A 17,742-nucleotide genomic window follows, 5' to 3' on the forward strand; every position below is an offset into this window, starting at 1 on the left:
TAATCACATTTTAAATCCACTATGAAGTGAAATATTGTGCGCTCAGTATTTCTTTGGCAGTGTAGGTGGTGAGGGATTAACAAATCTGTTGGTTATTAACTGCAAACACTTGTTAAAATGAAGAGGAAACAAATCTGAGTAACGCACACAAAGCTGTGTCAGCTGACACGATGGTGAACTCAGATACGACTGCAGCGGCCTCTTGGAGACAGTTGCCACGGAGATTTGCGCACGTCATTCTATGTAGCGGTTGCCATGGTGCTCGTGACGTCAAAGCCCCTCGCAAGATGCTTAGGAGACCCCTGGTACGGTTGCCGTGGATACTGGCGGGGGGAGGGGTGGGGTTTAGAGGAAGCGGAAGTGTCAAAGCAGGCGGAAGTGGTACTGCCCTGAATACGCTTAGCAGCAAGCGGAGGACGGCCTGATAAACTCATCTTTCAGAGAATAAAATCGGGATTCCACGTACGCTCTAAATGTGAGTTATATTGTTTATCATTCGATCAATGTCTTGTAGACCAGTAAAATGAGAGTTTTTCGGGTGGAACAGCGGTCGCAGCGGCGGCCTTAATTCTCTGCCTTTGCGACGGAAGGTCCCTATTGTGGACTGGGGCTGGGTTCGAGGATTTAGGCCGAGCCTTGTGGCCACATAGCCAGAAATAACCCACAAATTTCCTGGCATGGGTTTACTTGTATTCTTTCGCCGGACGATTGCGCTAAAATCGTTGCTTTTCTTTGTTCGGTTTTATATAAATATATAAATAAATATTTATATATATATATTTATATATGGCCCGGCCTCCGCTCCGGACCATGCGTGATGTCCAGTGCCCGTGTGGAGAGAGAGACGCGGCCCCCCGAGTTTGGCCATTTTGACAGCTTAGCACCGGCAGTCGTGCCCCTGTCCGTGCTTAGCACCGCCGAACCCGTAAGACTTCATTGTCTGGCGAATAACGGGGAGCGAGGACAACGCCTGAGGCCATAACGGGACCGCCGCATACACATGGCCTCAGCCTACGCTGAAGGAGTCCGTTTCCACGCCTTTAGCTGATCGCTGTCATGGCGTATTGAATCGGTGTGGAAGCTAAGACGCCCTCAATATTCAGAAATTCATATCGTTTCCGTTTTTCGGTATTAACACCCGTTTCTTCCGACATCGTGTAACGCCTGGTGGGGCTTCGACGAAGCGTAACCGAAGCCGTATTGTACGCGTGACTAAAACATTCTGCGTTCAATATGTAGCATCGCCATTCGGTCTCAAATGGGTCACCGTGTGTTAGCAGCTAAGGTGTCCGCTGAGTCCATCGACCGCGCATTGACGTTAATTTAGCATGCTAAGCTAGGTGGCGGTAATCTAGCTCTCCATTTTAAAATTCCGCAGGGGAATGCGACAAGGAGGGCGTAGCTGTTAGCAGAACGACAGAGCCTCGTAGTCGGAATATTCTTGCTCTGAGGGGGGAGTGGTGGTGAATTGCAGCGATGAAACATTAACAGAGGCTGTTTTGTAAGCCGCTCGTCATATCTGCTCGCAGTTGAAGACGGCGTTGTCCATTTTTATGTCGGTGCGCACAAGCACGTAAACCGCGAAGCGAGCTAGTCAGTCGGATGACGGCAGCATTGATAATATCGAATGCGTTTGTGACGAAGCCCGATGATTGTTACCACAGTAGAATAGGCCTGCGTGGATCGCCGCGGCGGTTAACCAGCAATTCTTTTTAAGCGTCTGTAATCGCCGAGGCAGTTAACCCGATGCTAAGTGCTAGCGCTAGCATTCTGAAATGAGACGGGTTGGCCTGACGGCATTACGTGGTTGTTAAAATGACAGCATTGTCTGTGTGAATGCCACGTGCAGCCCCGAAATTCAATTTCTGTTCTAATCTTTGTTCACGGTAAATATCCGTCACTCAGTCCTCTTGTTGTTTTTGCTGACATACATCTAAGTGGGGGTGGGGGGGATCTCGGCAACCATTCTGAAAATGACGGTAAAATATTATTTCTGTACGTTAAACTGCGTTGTATGATAGACATGTGCTTATTCATATTTGTATTTTATGTACCATAGAAACCAACAGTAAATGGGTCATTTTAAGTGTGAGAGTTAATTAGACCACCTCACATTTGAGTAGAGTCTGGAATTAAATGTATCTTATACATGGGATAAAATGATTTGATGTGACACGATACATTTCTCGAATGTAGAGATTGATTACTAATTATACATTAGAAAAATCCTAATCTACCATTGCTTACCTTAATGAGATGTTGCATAAAATATGGTAGAATCATATGCAATCCTATTTCATTTTCATTCTGTGACTGGCATAATGTACCACAGGTTCACAGGTAAAAACTTGAACCATTTCTTCTACCTGGTTTTCTTTTTTTTCATAAGCACCGTTTGATAAAAGTATTGAAGGCATTGTGAAGATAAACTTAGTCTGTGCTGACACACCCATGCCCATAATATCAAAAATAAAAAACAGCATTTCAGAGCCATCAATTCTCATTTTGTGATGTTTTGAGTCATCTCGCCAAACTATTTCTGTTTTCCATACCAAATAAAACATCACCTGTTCTGCGATTGCTCATTCAAACAAGTACTGGCTCTTTTTATGTCATTACATTGCTTCATATATTGCAGGTTGCTTTAAAAGTGAATGTGTCTCAACAAAATCTTAAAGTACATCAGGTGGATTTTGGCAATGGCAGGTAAACCATCTTCTACCAGTATCTTTTCAATTTCACAGGTCCTGGTGGAGTTAAAAAGTCTCTCATCTAATAAAGTGTCAATGTAGTAGAGCTCCACATTATCCAATGTTTTGTTCAACTGATTTGTTCTAAAAATGTCTTAAATTGATGTCATTTTACCTGAAAAAAGTTCCAGAACCCAATCAATCCTGCCTATGTACGTAGGTATGCAATCACATTATGCTGATGGTGATAAAACTACCAGTAATGGCAGAATATTTAAAAAAAAAATGCTATGTTACATCCTATAAAATGCATAAAAAATGTAATTCATTGGAAATGTTTACCCATCCTTAAATCTCTTTTTCTTAACTTATTTTCAGAATTAAAATTGCAATAAATAACACCATTCAAAGCCCGTCCAGAGCTTAGAGCTTGCCTTAAATGGTATTGGGTGTTCATGTTTTAAAAAATCAAGAAGATGATTGGCAATTTTCATATAATCAACATATGATTTTATCTTTTGACAAATATAGTCAATATACTATACTATAGTAACCTCCCATTGAATCATTCTCAATGCCAAACAATTTACCTTATGGCAACCACAATCTTATCTGATAATCAGGGAATTTTTTTTAACCTTTAATGATCCGTACAATAATGGGCTCACCATTTTAGTTTTTGTTTTGGTAAACTAATGGAACTGCACTCGATATCAGCAGGTAATGGATTTTTAGGGTCTAGCCCTTGAGTCAGCATTGGGAATGGGCCATGGTTGGTCTTGATATACAGAGGCAGCCCATAGATAATGCATTAGAGTGGCAGTACAATCAAACTTTGTAAATAAAGGTTTGGAACGGAATCTATTTTTCACAGTAGTAGCTCTTAAATTGGAACTTTGCAAGCCTGGTCGTTTTTTCTCCCTTTTCGAAGGAACCTTAACTGTCTTATGTAAAATACTGATCATACCTTACATTGGGAAATGGGATAACTTAAAGGTGAAGTTAAATGACAATGGTTGTGATTTAGTGTATTAGTTTTTATGGGCACTTGCTAGTAAACGAAGATTAGACTAAAATGCTTTTGCTGATTTTTCTTAAAATTTTAGTCAGTGACGCATGCGGTGTATATAGGCTTTTGGGGTTTACAACGTGATTTTGGCCCGTATCAGGCCGATATTGACCGATACCGGATGTCAACCCTAGCAATAAGTATGTGGGTGAAATAATTTGTAATTTTTTTTTTAATAATTCGCCCAATCAATATTTCCATCTTTTAATTTTAGAGTTAACACCAGAATATGCTAAAATGGCCCTTTTCATGAAGATGAGAAGCATTTTACGTAACACAGGAACACTGTTGTTGAGAAGAATCAATCTGGGAAAAGATACAAGACATTTATCAAGGCCCCAAATGCTTTGTAGTGCGCTCATCAAGATCACTCATGTAGATATTGGGGGAAATATGGCACTGCTGTAAATCTGCTGTCAAAAGTAATTTTTCTTACAAATAATGAGAGAGGGAGGCCAAGTGTGCCACATAAACTCTTGATGGTAAACTTTAACAGAGTAGAAGAACGTCTGTGATTGTTTAATTCATGAATTGACCGACAACAAATTTGCTAGATGACAGATTTCTTAATAAAGTAATTGATTGTTGCTGCCTGCCGGCACGATACCCAGTGTTGGCATGTTTTGACAAAAGGCAAAATCAGAACAGGAATGATTATGGCACACCATATTTTATAATTTAATTCCATAATTTAAGGCAGGAACCTAACAAATTTTTTTATAAATCTTGAGGTGAAAATTAGATTTTGTGTCAACAGAAACAAATATAGGCCAATATAGTGCAGCAATGTATTTTTGGGTTAATACTTTGGTATCTTCTCTGGATTTATATTTGACCAATATTTTTATTTTCTCAAGCCAAACCACAGCCTTTTTATTCTTGAGACAGTAACTGGATTCTGGAAGTATTGGTCTTCTGCGATGCATAGGGAAGGTGTCAGTGGGTATCTTGGGGGTTGAGTCATTATTTCGCACCTATACTCTGTTCCCACTGGTTTAAAAACCCATTTAATCCCAGGTTTAAATGGGCTAATTCAAATATTAACGCAAGCTTTGTTTTAAAAGCCAAATGCAATTCATAGGAAAATGGATTTACGAGTTGAAATCTGTGACAGAAGATTTGAGTTGTGGTGTTCTATTAGCATAGTTTATGTACCTCTTGTGCCCATTTTAGGGAAGTCTCATCCTTCAGGTCAGAGTCAGGTAAGCTTCACGCTAACACAACAGGGTGGTGTTTTCCTCTGGTGGATGTTTGGTCACTAGGTTAAGCATCGAGAAGGCAAAGTTGTCAGGATGAAGCCGGTATTTTTGCATATTTTGATTGTGATAATCATTACAGCGTGAAAGCGGTTTAAATATAGAATTGAGATGGTTACTCCAATTAATTAAATGTACAAATATGGATGATTTAAAACGGATCACAGTCCACTGTGGAGAGTTTGTAGAGATGAGTGGATATAAAGATGTAGATGAGGCTGTGGCCTACTTAGACCTACAGAATCATCTGGAGAGCAAAAAGCCTCAGGGGATGAAATAACTGGGAGCAGCCCATTTCTCAGGATTTTTTGACATTTTATGAAGCTCACTTATGTTTGAGGGTTTGATACTTTTTGGTTTGGTATAAGGATTTATATAGGTTACTGGTGTTTGCTAAAGTGTGGAACTGGTTAGTTTACAGGATTACATAGGTTTCATCTTTTAAAAACACTAGGAGTATGTCGTAAGCAACTGTCCTCGCTTGTTTTCTTTTCTTGCTCCACTTATTCAACAGCCAACAAATCTCACACACTCGTATTTCTCACACATATTCCTGCCATTGTTATTCATTTCGAGAAGGGCTTGGTGTCGCCACCAATTTTCTGTAATATTTTGATTTTTATACGCAAGGTCGAGATTTGATTCTGATTTGACTAGGAATATTTCAGATAAAATACCACTCTTACTTGGGTCTAAAAACATTTTCATAGAATTAATACTGCTAATTCTACAAGGATGCCTCACACCTGGCATTAGAATATTAACATATTTACATTAACAACATAATCCAAAGCAGGTACTGATCACATGACATCCAAGTGCCACTCGTGCAGGGGTAGAATGTGTCGTCATTTGTGGAAAAAAAAAAGTAACAGCCAGCAGTGACTGTAAAAAAAGAAAAATACAGCATAAGTAAACTGAGTTGTTTTGAAAAGTGCATGAGATGGAGGCCCTTCTCATTTCACATTTTTGAGATTCAAAATAATTTTCTGTAAAAGCTGATCTACACGTTGAGTGATGTAGCTTGTTGTGCAGTTGAGAAAACTTTCAAAACGGACACTGGTCCCTGGAATACAAAGGTAGTGCTTTGCTTGGCTAGACAAAAAGGGGATACTCTGCTGCATGCACCCTCAAACAGTACATTTTCAGAGGAAGGCATTTTACTTCCCTGTATTTGTTTACATCTTTCTGTTTCTTTTCAGTTGGACTATTTTGAGATGTTGCAGTTTTTTCCATATAGGTTGGCCCAAGGAGAACCATCAATGCATAAAATTAATTTGGCCTTTTAGTGGAATAGGGGCTTCATCCACTGCAATGATAAACAAAACAAAAAACTGCTGTCTTATTGCTCTGCAGCCACAGCTACATCCCCCTTAGGTACGTGCTGTTACAAAATAAAAACTATTCACAAGATAAACTATTTAGAATGTTATTAATGGCCCAAGAGTATATGCAACATTTTGTTCATCTTTCATCAATTGGAGACTTCTCCAGACTTCCCTACAGTAGTTGCCTTCAGTGGCTCGAACTTTCACCACATCTGCTACTGCAACGTCTGTCCAGGTGCAGTTTTCGTTCCTGCTCACTTCAAATGACAGCAGAGCAGCCACGATCACTGGTTGCTGCTCCAGGAAGTGTTCCAGCATCTCCACAGCTCTCTTCCACTGAGTCACCACATCCATCACCAGCTTATATGCAGGCAGTCCCAACCTAGCTTTTCTTTGAGCATGTGGCTGGCGGAAGAACTGTGGTGAAAAAATTATATAATGCACCTCACACGGCCGAGCAGGAATCTTTAGAGCCAATTGTGAGTAGAGTGTGTGTGTGTGCGAGCCAAAGAGCCACTGTGGAAAAGCAACATCACAACACGTTTGTGTTGTATTGCTTCAGCTACAGTTAGGCCTATATATATGGACAAAAAGGGCTTGGAAATAATTGGACTGCCTAAAAGGCAGTTTCATGGCCAGGTATGGCCATGCCCTGTTGCTTCACTATTCCCTGTCAGAACAAGCAGATTAAGGTCTACAGTTAAGGTCCAAAGATATGTCGGCAAGTGAAGAAAGCCATAATTTGGCTGAGAAAACGAAATTAACCAATTGGAGAGATGGGAAAACACAAGGACTTGCCAAATCAAGAAGTTGGTCCATTTTTTAAAAAGAAGGAATGCACTGGAGAACTCAAACACCAAGTCAAGTCAAGTGGACGATCTCAGAATAATCCTGAAGGTGAAGAAAAACCCTTTACAACATCCAGCCAAGTCTAGAACATACTTGAGGAGATAGGTGCGTGATTGTCGAAGTCTACAATCAAGAGACGCCTTCATGAACATAAATACAGATGGGTTAACAAGGTGCTAACTACTGTTGAACACACTCCAGGACAAGAAGGTGAGATTGGAATTTGCTTGAAAATGTCTTTAAAAATCCTGCATTGTTCTAGAAAAAAATTCTCTGGACAGAAATGAAGAAGCTCGTACCAGAGTGATGGGAAGAGAGAAGTTTGGCAAAGGAAAGAAACAGCTCATGATCCAAAGCATACCACGTCATCGGTCAAACATGGAGGAGGCACTGTTATGGCATGGGCAAACATGGCTGCCAGTGGACCAGGCTCACTTGTGTTAATTGATGCGACTGCTGATAGAAGTGGCAGGATGACTTCTGAAGTGTACATAATTATAATCCTCACTGCTCAGATTCAGCTAAATGCTGCAAAATGGCATTTAATGTTGCAGATGGACAATGATCCAAAGCATACAGCAAAAGATTGACCTTTATATCCAGCCCTGTTTCTGAGTCTACCTCGCTCTTTCTGTCTTTTCTGCCACCTGTCCTAATTGGTAGTTGGAAAACCCAAATGCTAATTCTGTGTTTTTGTCCCATGTTTTCCTCCTTTCAGCCTAAAAGATGGATAAGAACGACCTGGTGCAGAAAGCCAAGCTTGCAGAGCAGGCCGAGCGCTACGACGACATGGCGGCTGCCATGAAGGCTGTGACGGAGCAGAGCTCGGAGCTCAGCAACGAGGAGCGAAACCTTCTCTCCGTCGCCTACAAGAACGTTGTAAGACATCATTTTATTTGCTCTGAACTACTACCTCAAGTTTGTCGGGGCTCTACAGTCTGCTTGTCACCTGTTACTTTTTGGTAAACTGAACAATAAAGTGTAATCCCCATGAAGGTGAACGGTAATGATGGATGGCTATACAATGCAACAATGGTAAAAATACTCAATTGTGATATCGTATGGGAAGCTTAACATTTTTGGTTACTTGTGAAAATATGGTAGGACAACTTTAACGATGGTGGGCTAGAAGTGTATGTCATGTTTTTATTAAAAAGGTCTAGAGTGCATTTAATGAACAATATATCTGCATGTGAACAGCAATTCACTCACCAGTTCTGTGTCCAGAAAGATCATGCATACGATGAGCTCTTTAAGTGCCAGTGTATCAGCTGGCCCAGGTGGTGGTTGTGCCACCTCCAGTCGAGATTTATTGACAGCGTACAAGAAGCACAGTGAGGGTGGACCATAGCGAGTTGTCGGAGCTCTGGCTGTGTTGTGCTGTGCTGACTGTGGTGAGGTGGAGTGCACTGGGGACAGTGAACAGCGCCATACTCCTGCCGGCACCACTGGACCAAGAGTTGCCGGCACTGTTTGTGACTTGCTGTCCTTGCTGCACTCCATTCTTGCACTTTCACAACCTTTTCTCACAGTACCCCGAACTTACACTGAACCCATTTTCAGTTCCTAACCCCAGAATGTACAGGCAATAAAACCATGCTTCCCTGGTAAGTATTGAAACCCTGATTGTGAAAAGAAATGTGATAAATGCTGTTGTTCATTTGGATGTTGCAACAAAGAAATGGAATTACAAATGACTGACCTGCAGTAGAATTGTTGTTACTCCAAGTCGTCTGTGTAGAGTACACGCAAGGAAAGTTACGTTCCCGATTACGCGTTATTTATTTTGAACTGTTCCACATTGTTGCTGCTTGTCGTCATGAAAACTGAGCACTTTTCACCTCACGGCTCAAAACAGTCCAGCAATGAAAGTGGTGCAAAAAATGCCGTACTTCTAATTTACACAAATGAATTTGGATTGGGATTAAGTTCAGATGTGTAGTATCACTGTTTCGTTTATATTTAAACATTGCGTCATGCTGTATTGTTACAATTAAACACACGTGCTGTGTTTTGAGTTCACGATTAAACCTCTGTACTAGCTGGGAACATTTCCCTATTAAGTTATAGCCTCTGTTCTTCCTCCAATGACTGCCAGATCTTTCTTTGGAAACATTTAGTGTGGGAGCCTCAGGAAACGGGACACAATGTGCAGACTGCAACGCTGCAGTGTGCTTTATAGCTCGTCCTATCTTGACTCAACACTAGTTCAAATTAAATTGTACACCACACCTTGAGTGATATTGTAGAATAGACACTTTGTAGTCATCCTGTGATGGCTGAATATTTTGCTCAACGCAGGAGCTTCTGTCATAGTGCCGGCACTTTTACATGACATCCTGCTGTTATTTTATTTTTAGTTGATGATTTTCTAGCCAAGTACGTCTCTTTCTTTCGTGTATGGCCCTAAAGCGATTGCCTCAGGTGCGTGTATCTGCGCTCATCTGGTTAGGTGAAGCACGACAAGATGGTTTGACCCATTTCAACTAGGGCTGAAAAATTAATTTAAATTATATCAAAATCACAGGAGGCGCAATATTTGTTAAAGCAAAAATGTGTCATCTTCATCTGTACACATATTACTCTACAGACTGAAGAGAACATGTTTGTTTCTTAGATCTGCACAAATGTCAGACAATAATCATTTTAAATGAGTTTAAAAAAAAAAAAAAATCCTCGGATAACTGGAGCTTGGTTTTTCCAAGTGATGAAGTAATTTCAGTTCAATTTATGTTATGTGTAATTTCTGTCTGTTAATGCCACTTTTAAGTTGGTGTTTTTTTGTTTGTCTATCAGGTGGGGGCCCGGCGTTCCTCCTGGCGCGTCATCTCCAGCATCGAGCATAAGGCAGAAGAGAAGAAAAAGCAGATGGCTTCAGAATACCGCTTGAAGATCGAGAATGAACTCAGAGAAATCTGCGAGGATGTGCTGGTATGGAGAGGGATGGGATGGGATGGGAAGGAGAGAAGGGGGGTTTAAACACGGTCGTGATGGGTGGGAGGATTTAAAAGGAGCAAAGAAAGGAAGCGCATTAGATTGGACCCCTCCTGGCTGAGGGAAGAGTGTCTGTCATGTGGTTACTCATGGAGACATTAATATTGTTGCTGGCAGCTGTAGAACTGTCAGACAACACTTTGATTTTATCATCAACATTCTTGGGTGTCTTGGTTTGACTGGGAATATTACACCGTGTTGAATCACCTACAATGCAGAGTTGGGTGAGGTGATGGAAAGATTGTAGTGTCCTGCATTGTCTAAAAATATCCACGGTGTTAGTTTCCCACCAAGTTTTTGATCTAGTGATTTTTATTGTCACATTGATTTAAGAGGTTACATGTGACATCGGATGACCACTTCTCTTTCGAAGTGGGAGAAAATGAAATATGGCTATTTAAACGGCCTTGATCTGATTAACAGTCGGTCAAAGCTGGAACTCTTACGACGCTCGAGACCAAATATGATGGTGAGCTGATGCATAAAGAAAAAGGGAGAAAGGAGGTGAGACTGGAGAGGAGGGGCAAATAGTCGCTGCAGTGACCTGTAAAGCCAGAACCATGAGGTGCAAACAAGTGCAGAGGGGAACTATTGAACTTCAGGCCAAAATTTAAATAAATATATAAATGTTTATTTATTTTTTGACACTACCTCTGAGCCCCATATAAAGTTATTTTTCTTTTTGGAGAGTGTGTGGATTTAAAGAATACATTCATATCTCTGAAGAGGCCTCAGTCACATTAGACCATGCAAATTTGCTCTGCTTCAATTAGAATTTAACATAATACAATCCGTTTTTATTTTTTTTAATTTTTTTTAATGGTTCATAATACTTGTGTTGAATTGATACTTGTAATAATTGACTGTGACACTCTGGGAATATATAGCGTGAAATGTTCACATTTATCCACACATAATTAGTGCTGCTCCATCAAATGATTCCAATGGTCTATAAATCACTAGAAAAATTAAAAAGAAATGGCAAGATGTCGTCTTACTTTCCTAGGTCTCTAGCAGGAACTCAAGTGTTTTGTTGACCAACACGTCAAAATCCTATCCAGCCATTTTACCTTTGTTTTGAAGCTTAATCTTCCCATTGGACGAGGTGCTTTTTAGTGGCGAGAGTGATGTAAAATTGCATGTGATTTAGTCAATTGATTAGATTGAACTGGAATCAATAAATTAAAGCGATACCTAGTCCTTGATGTAGCTCTCTAAACAGCTTTACCCTTTATTGTGATCAACATCAACCTGCCAAAAAAATGCAATTGTGTTAAAACCAAATGCACAGCAATCATTTATATTGACTGATTAATCCAGCATGTTTAATTCTAAACCAAGTCTAATGATGACACTGAATTTTACGCTGTGCTGCTGGTAAGATGATTGAATAATGAGTGAATCATACATGTGACTCATACAGTCATACTGGGCACTGCTGATTCTGTTACATGCTGCATTAACGCCAATATATTGCATTTCTAACTGTCGCTGGTGTGTCTGAGAGAAATACTGTGAAGCAGAGAAAAGAGACCAAGAAATGAGGAATAGCTGTGTAATTGTTACTAAACCTTATTCAACCAAAAATACTCTAGCTGGACTCCAGTGAGATGTTAAATAGGAATGTACGATATTGACTTTTTGCCAATATCTGATATGCAGATGTCGGGAGTGCTTGGGCTGATTACCAATACAGATGTGCCAAACCGCAGAGGTCATTTCGTCTCTTGTGTTGTGAAAAAATAAATAGTTGGAGAGGGGGCAAACGATGAGGTAGCAGCCTGTTCTGCCTACTGTTACTGGGGATCTTGGTGTGTTTGCACGTATATTGGCTGATGACGATAATACTGTGCGTCCTCTTCCAATTTTGTCCAACTGTCCAGCTCTGGGAGGTGATATAGGCGTCACATATAGCCCCCTAAACTGTCAGTCTGTGACCAACAGAAACAGCTCAAGGTCAAAGTAGATTCAAATGTTAAGCTCCTGAGCTGACTTATAATAATATGTTCAAGGTCAAACTGGAAGCATCTGCAGTGATGTAATGCGGTAGGACTGAAGGGAGGGAAGGACAGGTGGGGAGTTAGTGTCCTTAAAGCAGTCTTTACAGAGGAACCATAAAGGAATCCTAAAACAGAAAATGTATTTATCAGACTGATTTGAAAGGAGAAACAGTTTTACATTTTATACATATTGAAACGGGGGTGGAAAGAAACCCCCCAAAAAATTCTCTACTTCACAGAGTCAAACTTAACACTTCAAAATGGTGTATATTTGATGTGAGAATAATAAAAAGGAAACGAATATCAATGAAGGTTAGGTCATATTTGTTGTATCTAAGTATTTCTTCAACTGTAATTGCCCAGAAGTTTTAAATTCTGATGTAGTTGTAAGGCTAGTTAGCATCTGTAGTCCATGGGCCGATGTTACAGTAGGCTAACTGAAAGCTTAAAATAAATAAAACCTTATTACGAGACTGAAGTTGCATCTAAAATTCAGCTTTCATTGTCTTCACACATTGTATATGTTGGAAAACGGTGGGAAAGTGTCGAGTAAAGTAAAGAATTATGGAGTCGAGAAAATGGTTTCTATCCTGTTCCGAAAAACTGCCTTTGTTTAGCTAGCTAGCTTTCGCATAGCTTTAGCTATGTCTTTCCTGAATGTAAAAACACAGAAAAGCTCTGACACTTTATCTAAAAAGAGAAGAACAGGGAAGAGGAGCAGACTCCTCTGCTGTGAGGATAGAGGACTGCTGCTAAACTACCTCCGTTTATGTGCAACATGTTAAGATGCCACCAAAATGGTGGAAAATGTCGCTTCTCTACATATTATCGGAACGTAATTTGGTAAAGTGGTCACTAACACGTTTTCCTGTAGTCTAACAAAGTCATATGTGATTTACAATTTTAGATGTAGTATATCTGGAATTGTCAACTGCTTGTGTTCATGGAGGCTACTGGAAAAAAACACATTGGTTTATTCATTTGGCAGAATGCAGCTGAATCTTCAAAAGGCTTATTGGGGCCTCCTACTGGTCTTAATTGTCATCACACTTTGTGACATGATGATTTAATGAATGCCTTCTTCCCCTGATGTTTATTGACGGGTGTGAATGGGGCTACTTCTCCCTTTCCTTTCCATTATTTTAACACACGTTTATATTTATGATTAGTTTCATGTTGGTTTCCAGTATGGGTGAGCTGGGTGGGTACGGGTCGTTATTTTTCTTTTCTTGGATTTACTTTATTTTCGTTTAGTGTTCTTATGCATATTACTGTGACAAATCAACGGTCTTATTGCTTTCTTGTCTACTTGGAGGTTTTATAAATTCACATAAATGGTCACAAAAAAGGAATTGGCTGTCGGCAAATGGATTTGCTCGCGTTAAGTCGAAGATGTATGAAAACAAATGTTCACTTAAAGGGTTACATGGAGAGTTATTAAGAAACTTCTACCATTGTGGACCAAAGTGTCCTTTCATTGTTGTGAAACATGATTAACGGTCTCTCTCTTGTTTTCTGTCTTGTTTCAGAGACTCCTCGACGAATTCCTTATTGCCAATGCAAGTCAGCCGGAGAGCAAGGTGTTCTACCTCAAAATGAAAGGAGACTACTACAGATACCTGTCCGAGGTGGCCATTGGGGATGATAAGAAGAGTCAGTATTACTGTTTTTTTGTTGTTTTTTATTTACTCTGATTGTGTTATTGAAGCAGGTAAAGGATTAGATAAAGGATAGAGGACACATGAAGCAATAATAGTCACATGGTGATTTGTTTACAAATTTACATTAGTAAAAAATGTCCTTTTTACCAAAGCTTTCGTTGCTAAGGTTATCGGTCGTCGTCTTGAATTTTAATAAGCAAAAAGCCACAATAGCCATTGTCATGCAAGATGTGACGGGATGGAGTTAGTGACTCTCCGAGTCTTAAAAGCATCTTAATGGATGCCTTTTTAGAAGACACTTGGCTGCAGGATCGTTGTTTACCTATGCAAGGAAAGGCCCCTGCTCCTTTTTCCCTGCGATATTTGAAGTTTGTCATTGAGGCTAATGCTCGAGGATCATGTTGTCGTTGGTGTTTTGCGTAGGAACGGTGGAGCAGTCTCAGCAGGCTTACCAGGCCGCCTTCGACATCAGCAAGACGGAAATGCAGCCGACGCACCCCATCCGGCTGGGCCTGGCCCTCAACTTCTCTGTCTTCTACTACGAAATCCTCAACTCTCCTGAGCAGGCGTGCACTCTGGCCAAACAGGTGGGTGCAGCTCGTCTTGTTTCAACTCATGCAAAGAAAATCTTACGGGTTATTCGTGGTGAGCCTTCCCCAGGTCCAACCTGTAGTATGAAAAAAGAACGATTTTGAACCGTGAATCTCTCTCTCTCTCTCTCGCTCTCTCTCTGCAGGCTTTCGATGACGCAATCGCCGAGCTCGACACCTTGAACGAGGACTCGTACAAAGACAGCACGCTGATTATGCAGCTACTAAGGGACAATCTCACTGTAAGTCAAACATTCTGACGCACTAGTGTGTGGGATTTAGTGGCATCTAGAGGTGAAGTTGCATATTGCAATCAACTGACTACCATTGATTTTTTTTTTTTACCTCACACTCTCCCATTTTATGTGTGCATGAGCACCTACAGTAGCTTTAATGTAGCGTAGATAAATTGTAGTTGTATTCAATTGTTGATGGATGACCGTAAATCATTCACAGTGAACCTTCAACTAACGATTGACTGTTGTATTCTGTGCTTTTGTTTTCATCAGTCATAAACGGCTTCACAATCGGCTATAAAACACCCAGAAATAAATTATTATTGATGTTCTCTCAAAAATTCTAAATACCATCCATCCATCCATCCATTATCTACCGCTTTTTCCTCCACCAGAGGGTCACGGGGGGTGCTGTGCCTATCTCAGCAGACATTGGGCGATAGGCGGGGTACGCCCTGGACAGTTCGCCAGTCCATCGCAGGGCCACATAGAGACAAACAACCATTCACTCACACACTCACACCTACGGTCAATTTATAGTGACCAATTCACCTAATCCCCATATCGCATGTTTTTGGACTGTGGGAGGAAGCCGGAGAACCCGGAGAAAACCCACGCACACACAGGGAGAACATGCAAACTCCTTGCAGAAAGGCCCTTGTTCCGAAGTTGTCCCAAACGGGGCTCGAACCCAGGAACCCGGGTCTTCTTGCTGCAAAGGCAAGAGTGCTAACCACTACACCAACCGTGGGCCCTAAATACATCAATATGATATCTATAAATTGTACAAACGCACTTTGAAATGCAGTGTATCTCGGATGTTCATTTCCCTCATGTTTGTTCAGTAGCAACGATCAGTCTTGAATTATGACATTTGCAGCTAATGAATATTTTAATGGTCGATCAGCGGGTTTAGTTTATTGTCCCAGAGGAGCAAAGAAACGGAACACGGTCACATTTCATAAGCTGAAATCACAGCTCTTTTTTGTTTGTTTTTTTATTAACTGAACAATTTATGGTGATGAAAAAGAAATGGACTAGTTCGGGATGTGATTTTTTTTTTCTCTGCCACAATCCTAACACAAAGCTGACGTCTTTGTCTCTTTTCTGTGCAGCTGTGGACATCAGAAAACCAGGGAGATGAGGCCGAAACCGGCGATGGAGAGAACTAGAGCGCACTTCACTGTTAACCCATCCCCACTCTCTTCCTCTTCCTTTTATCTCTCTTCCTCTTTCTTCTCTTCTTCCTCTCTTCGTACACATAAACGGCCCATTCATTCCCTTGTCCCACTTGTTCAAGCCCAGCCTCCCAACTTCCCTTCTGTATAACCAGCAGCATGAATAGTACCTGACTTTCACAAATGAATTGAAACAAACAAATGATAATAAAAAAAAGACCTAAAGACCTCTCCCACCTTTCCCTCCTTTGGTCATGGCACTCCAGTGCCAGCCAGCACGCCACAGCCACTGGCTGGCCTCGTCTTATAACAAGCACGGAGGGTTTTAATCCACTCCCATAAAATGATGTTTTAAGTCTAGTTTTTAATCTCTCTCCTCCATTCCTTTCTTTTTCTCCCCCGCCCCCTCCTTACTCCTCCTCCCTAACATCTCTCCCCCTCCTCCTCCTCCCCCTCTCTTTTGCGAGATCATGGATTTACATAGTTGTTCATCCCTTCTTCTTTTTTTTTTCTTCTGCCTATTAGTGTACTGGCAAAAAAACTGGCTGGTTTTATTCCACTTTAAACAACAACAAAAAAAAATTAAACTGTCCGTTTATTTCCAACAAACACTGTGATGCTTAGTTTTTCCACCAAATTCTCCTTTAATGGCAGACAGGAAACTGAGCTGGGCATGTTTGAGCAGCAGTGAGATTCTATTCTGCTGAGGTTTATACAGAAGGGTCCTCCAACAAGGCTGTATTGTGACACTGACGAATCTAAAAAACAAAACAAAAGTGTTTCTACATGCTGTGTAATCAAAACACTCGATGTTCTGTTTTACTTTCTAACCGAGACCGCCACTCTGCATATTACCAATTTCCAGGAGCTAAATAGAAAAAATTTGATTCGAGAGAAAATACCTAAAACATTTTTTTTTTGTTAAATTAAAAAAAAACAAAAAAACATACATTCCATCTTTCACAACAAACGGGACCTGCCTGCATCTGGGGGATCCACCTGCTGTCACCAGGTGCTTGTTGAACAACTGTGCCGCTGTCCCTGAAGTTAATTCCTTAAGCAGAACTTTCATTGTCCTTGGTGACTGCTTTTCCTTGTTGTGAGAGTCTGGAAGAAGTGAGACGGAGACAAATCCAATTTTTGTCTTTGTTCTGTTTTCTTAAATTATGAGTATTATTTTTGGGAAACGACATTGTAAAACACTTTTGGAGCTTTTCACATAAATCTTTTTTTTTTGGGGGGGGAAACGGTTTGCTCGCCACACACCTGCTTGTTAAAGAAAAGTCAGATAGTCGTCGTTATCCGCAGCATTTTTGACCCGGCTTTTTTTGGGGGGTGGTGGGGGGACTTTTTTTTTTTTTTTTGCTCCTCCCTGTCATAGCTTGTTCTGATAAGTCTAGAAGTTTCCACTCGCTGTTGTGCGACCTGCCAACAAGGATGCTTACCTCCCTGTATCGGCATCTAAATCTACCGCAGGCGTCAAGTGAGGAATTTATACACTCTGTGGTTCGTTACCTCGGTAGTTGGCAGCGAGGCCTGGTAGTGATGCTTCTTCCTGACTGAGTTCAATTTATCATCTCTAAACCAGCCAAATCGCAATGATGAGGGGGGCGGGGGGAAAAGAACAAGGAAGCCGTGATTTTTAGCGCCGTCTTCGTCCACCATGTGCGTTAGAGGCCAAATCTCGCGGCAGCCAATCAACTGTTAGAGGAAGTGGGGACCTGTAGTGGGGTCAGTTTATCAATTAAAGCTGGAGTATGTGAACGTGTGCGTATGTCGAAGCGACCTTTGGATTATCTTTTTAAGAGGAATCACTCAGCAGCTACCAGTGCATTTTCAGACTCGGATGATCGTTGTAATCTGTAGGAAAAAAACAAAAAAAGACAAATTC

General features: G+C 40.9%; 1 protein-coding gene across 1 annotated transcript; it reads left to right on the forward strand.

The window, feature by feature from the left end:
• The first annotated feature begins 352 nt into the window (after positions 1 to 352).
• Positions 353 to 17,205, forward strand: LOC310929570 (14-3-3 protein beta/alpha-1-like). Its single transcript, XM_083892368.1, has 7 exons — positions 353 to 475; positions 7,911 to 8,071; positions 9,989 to 10,123; positions 13,716 to 13,839; positions 14,271 to 14,434; positions 14,584 to 14,679; positions 15,789 to 17,205. Exons 2-7 carry the CDS (start codon positions 7,919 to 7,921, stop codon positions 15,843 to 15,845), a joined length of 729 nt encoding a protein of 242 aa, XP_083748494.1. The 5' UTR covers positions 353 to 475; positions 7,911 to 7,918; the 3' UTR covers positions 15,846 to 17,205.
• The last annotated feature ends 537 nt before the right edge of the window (positions 17,206 to 17,742 follow it).

Source organism: Microchirus variegatus (assembly GCF_963457635.1).
Source record: "Microchirus variegatus genome assembly, chromosome: 7".
In the NCBI taxonomy this organism is placed as follows: domain Eukaryota; kingdom Metazoa; phylum Chordata; class Actinopteri; order Pleuronectiformes; family Soleidae; genus Microchirus; species Microchirus variegatus.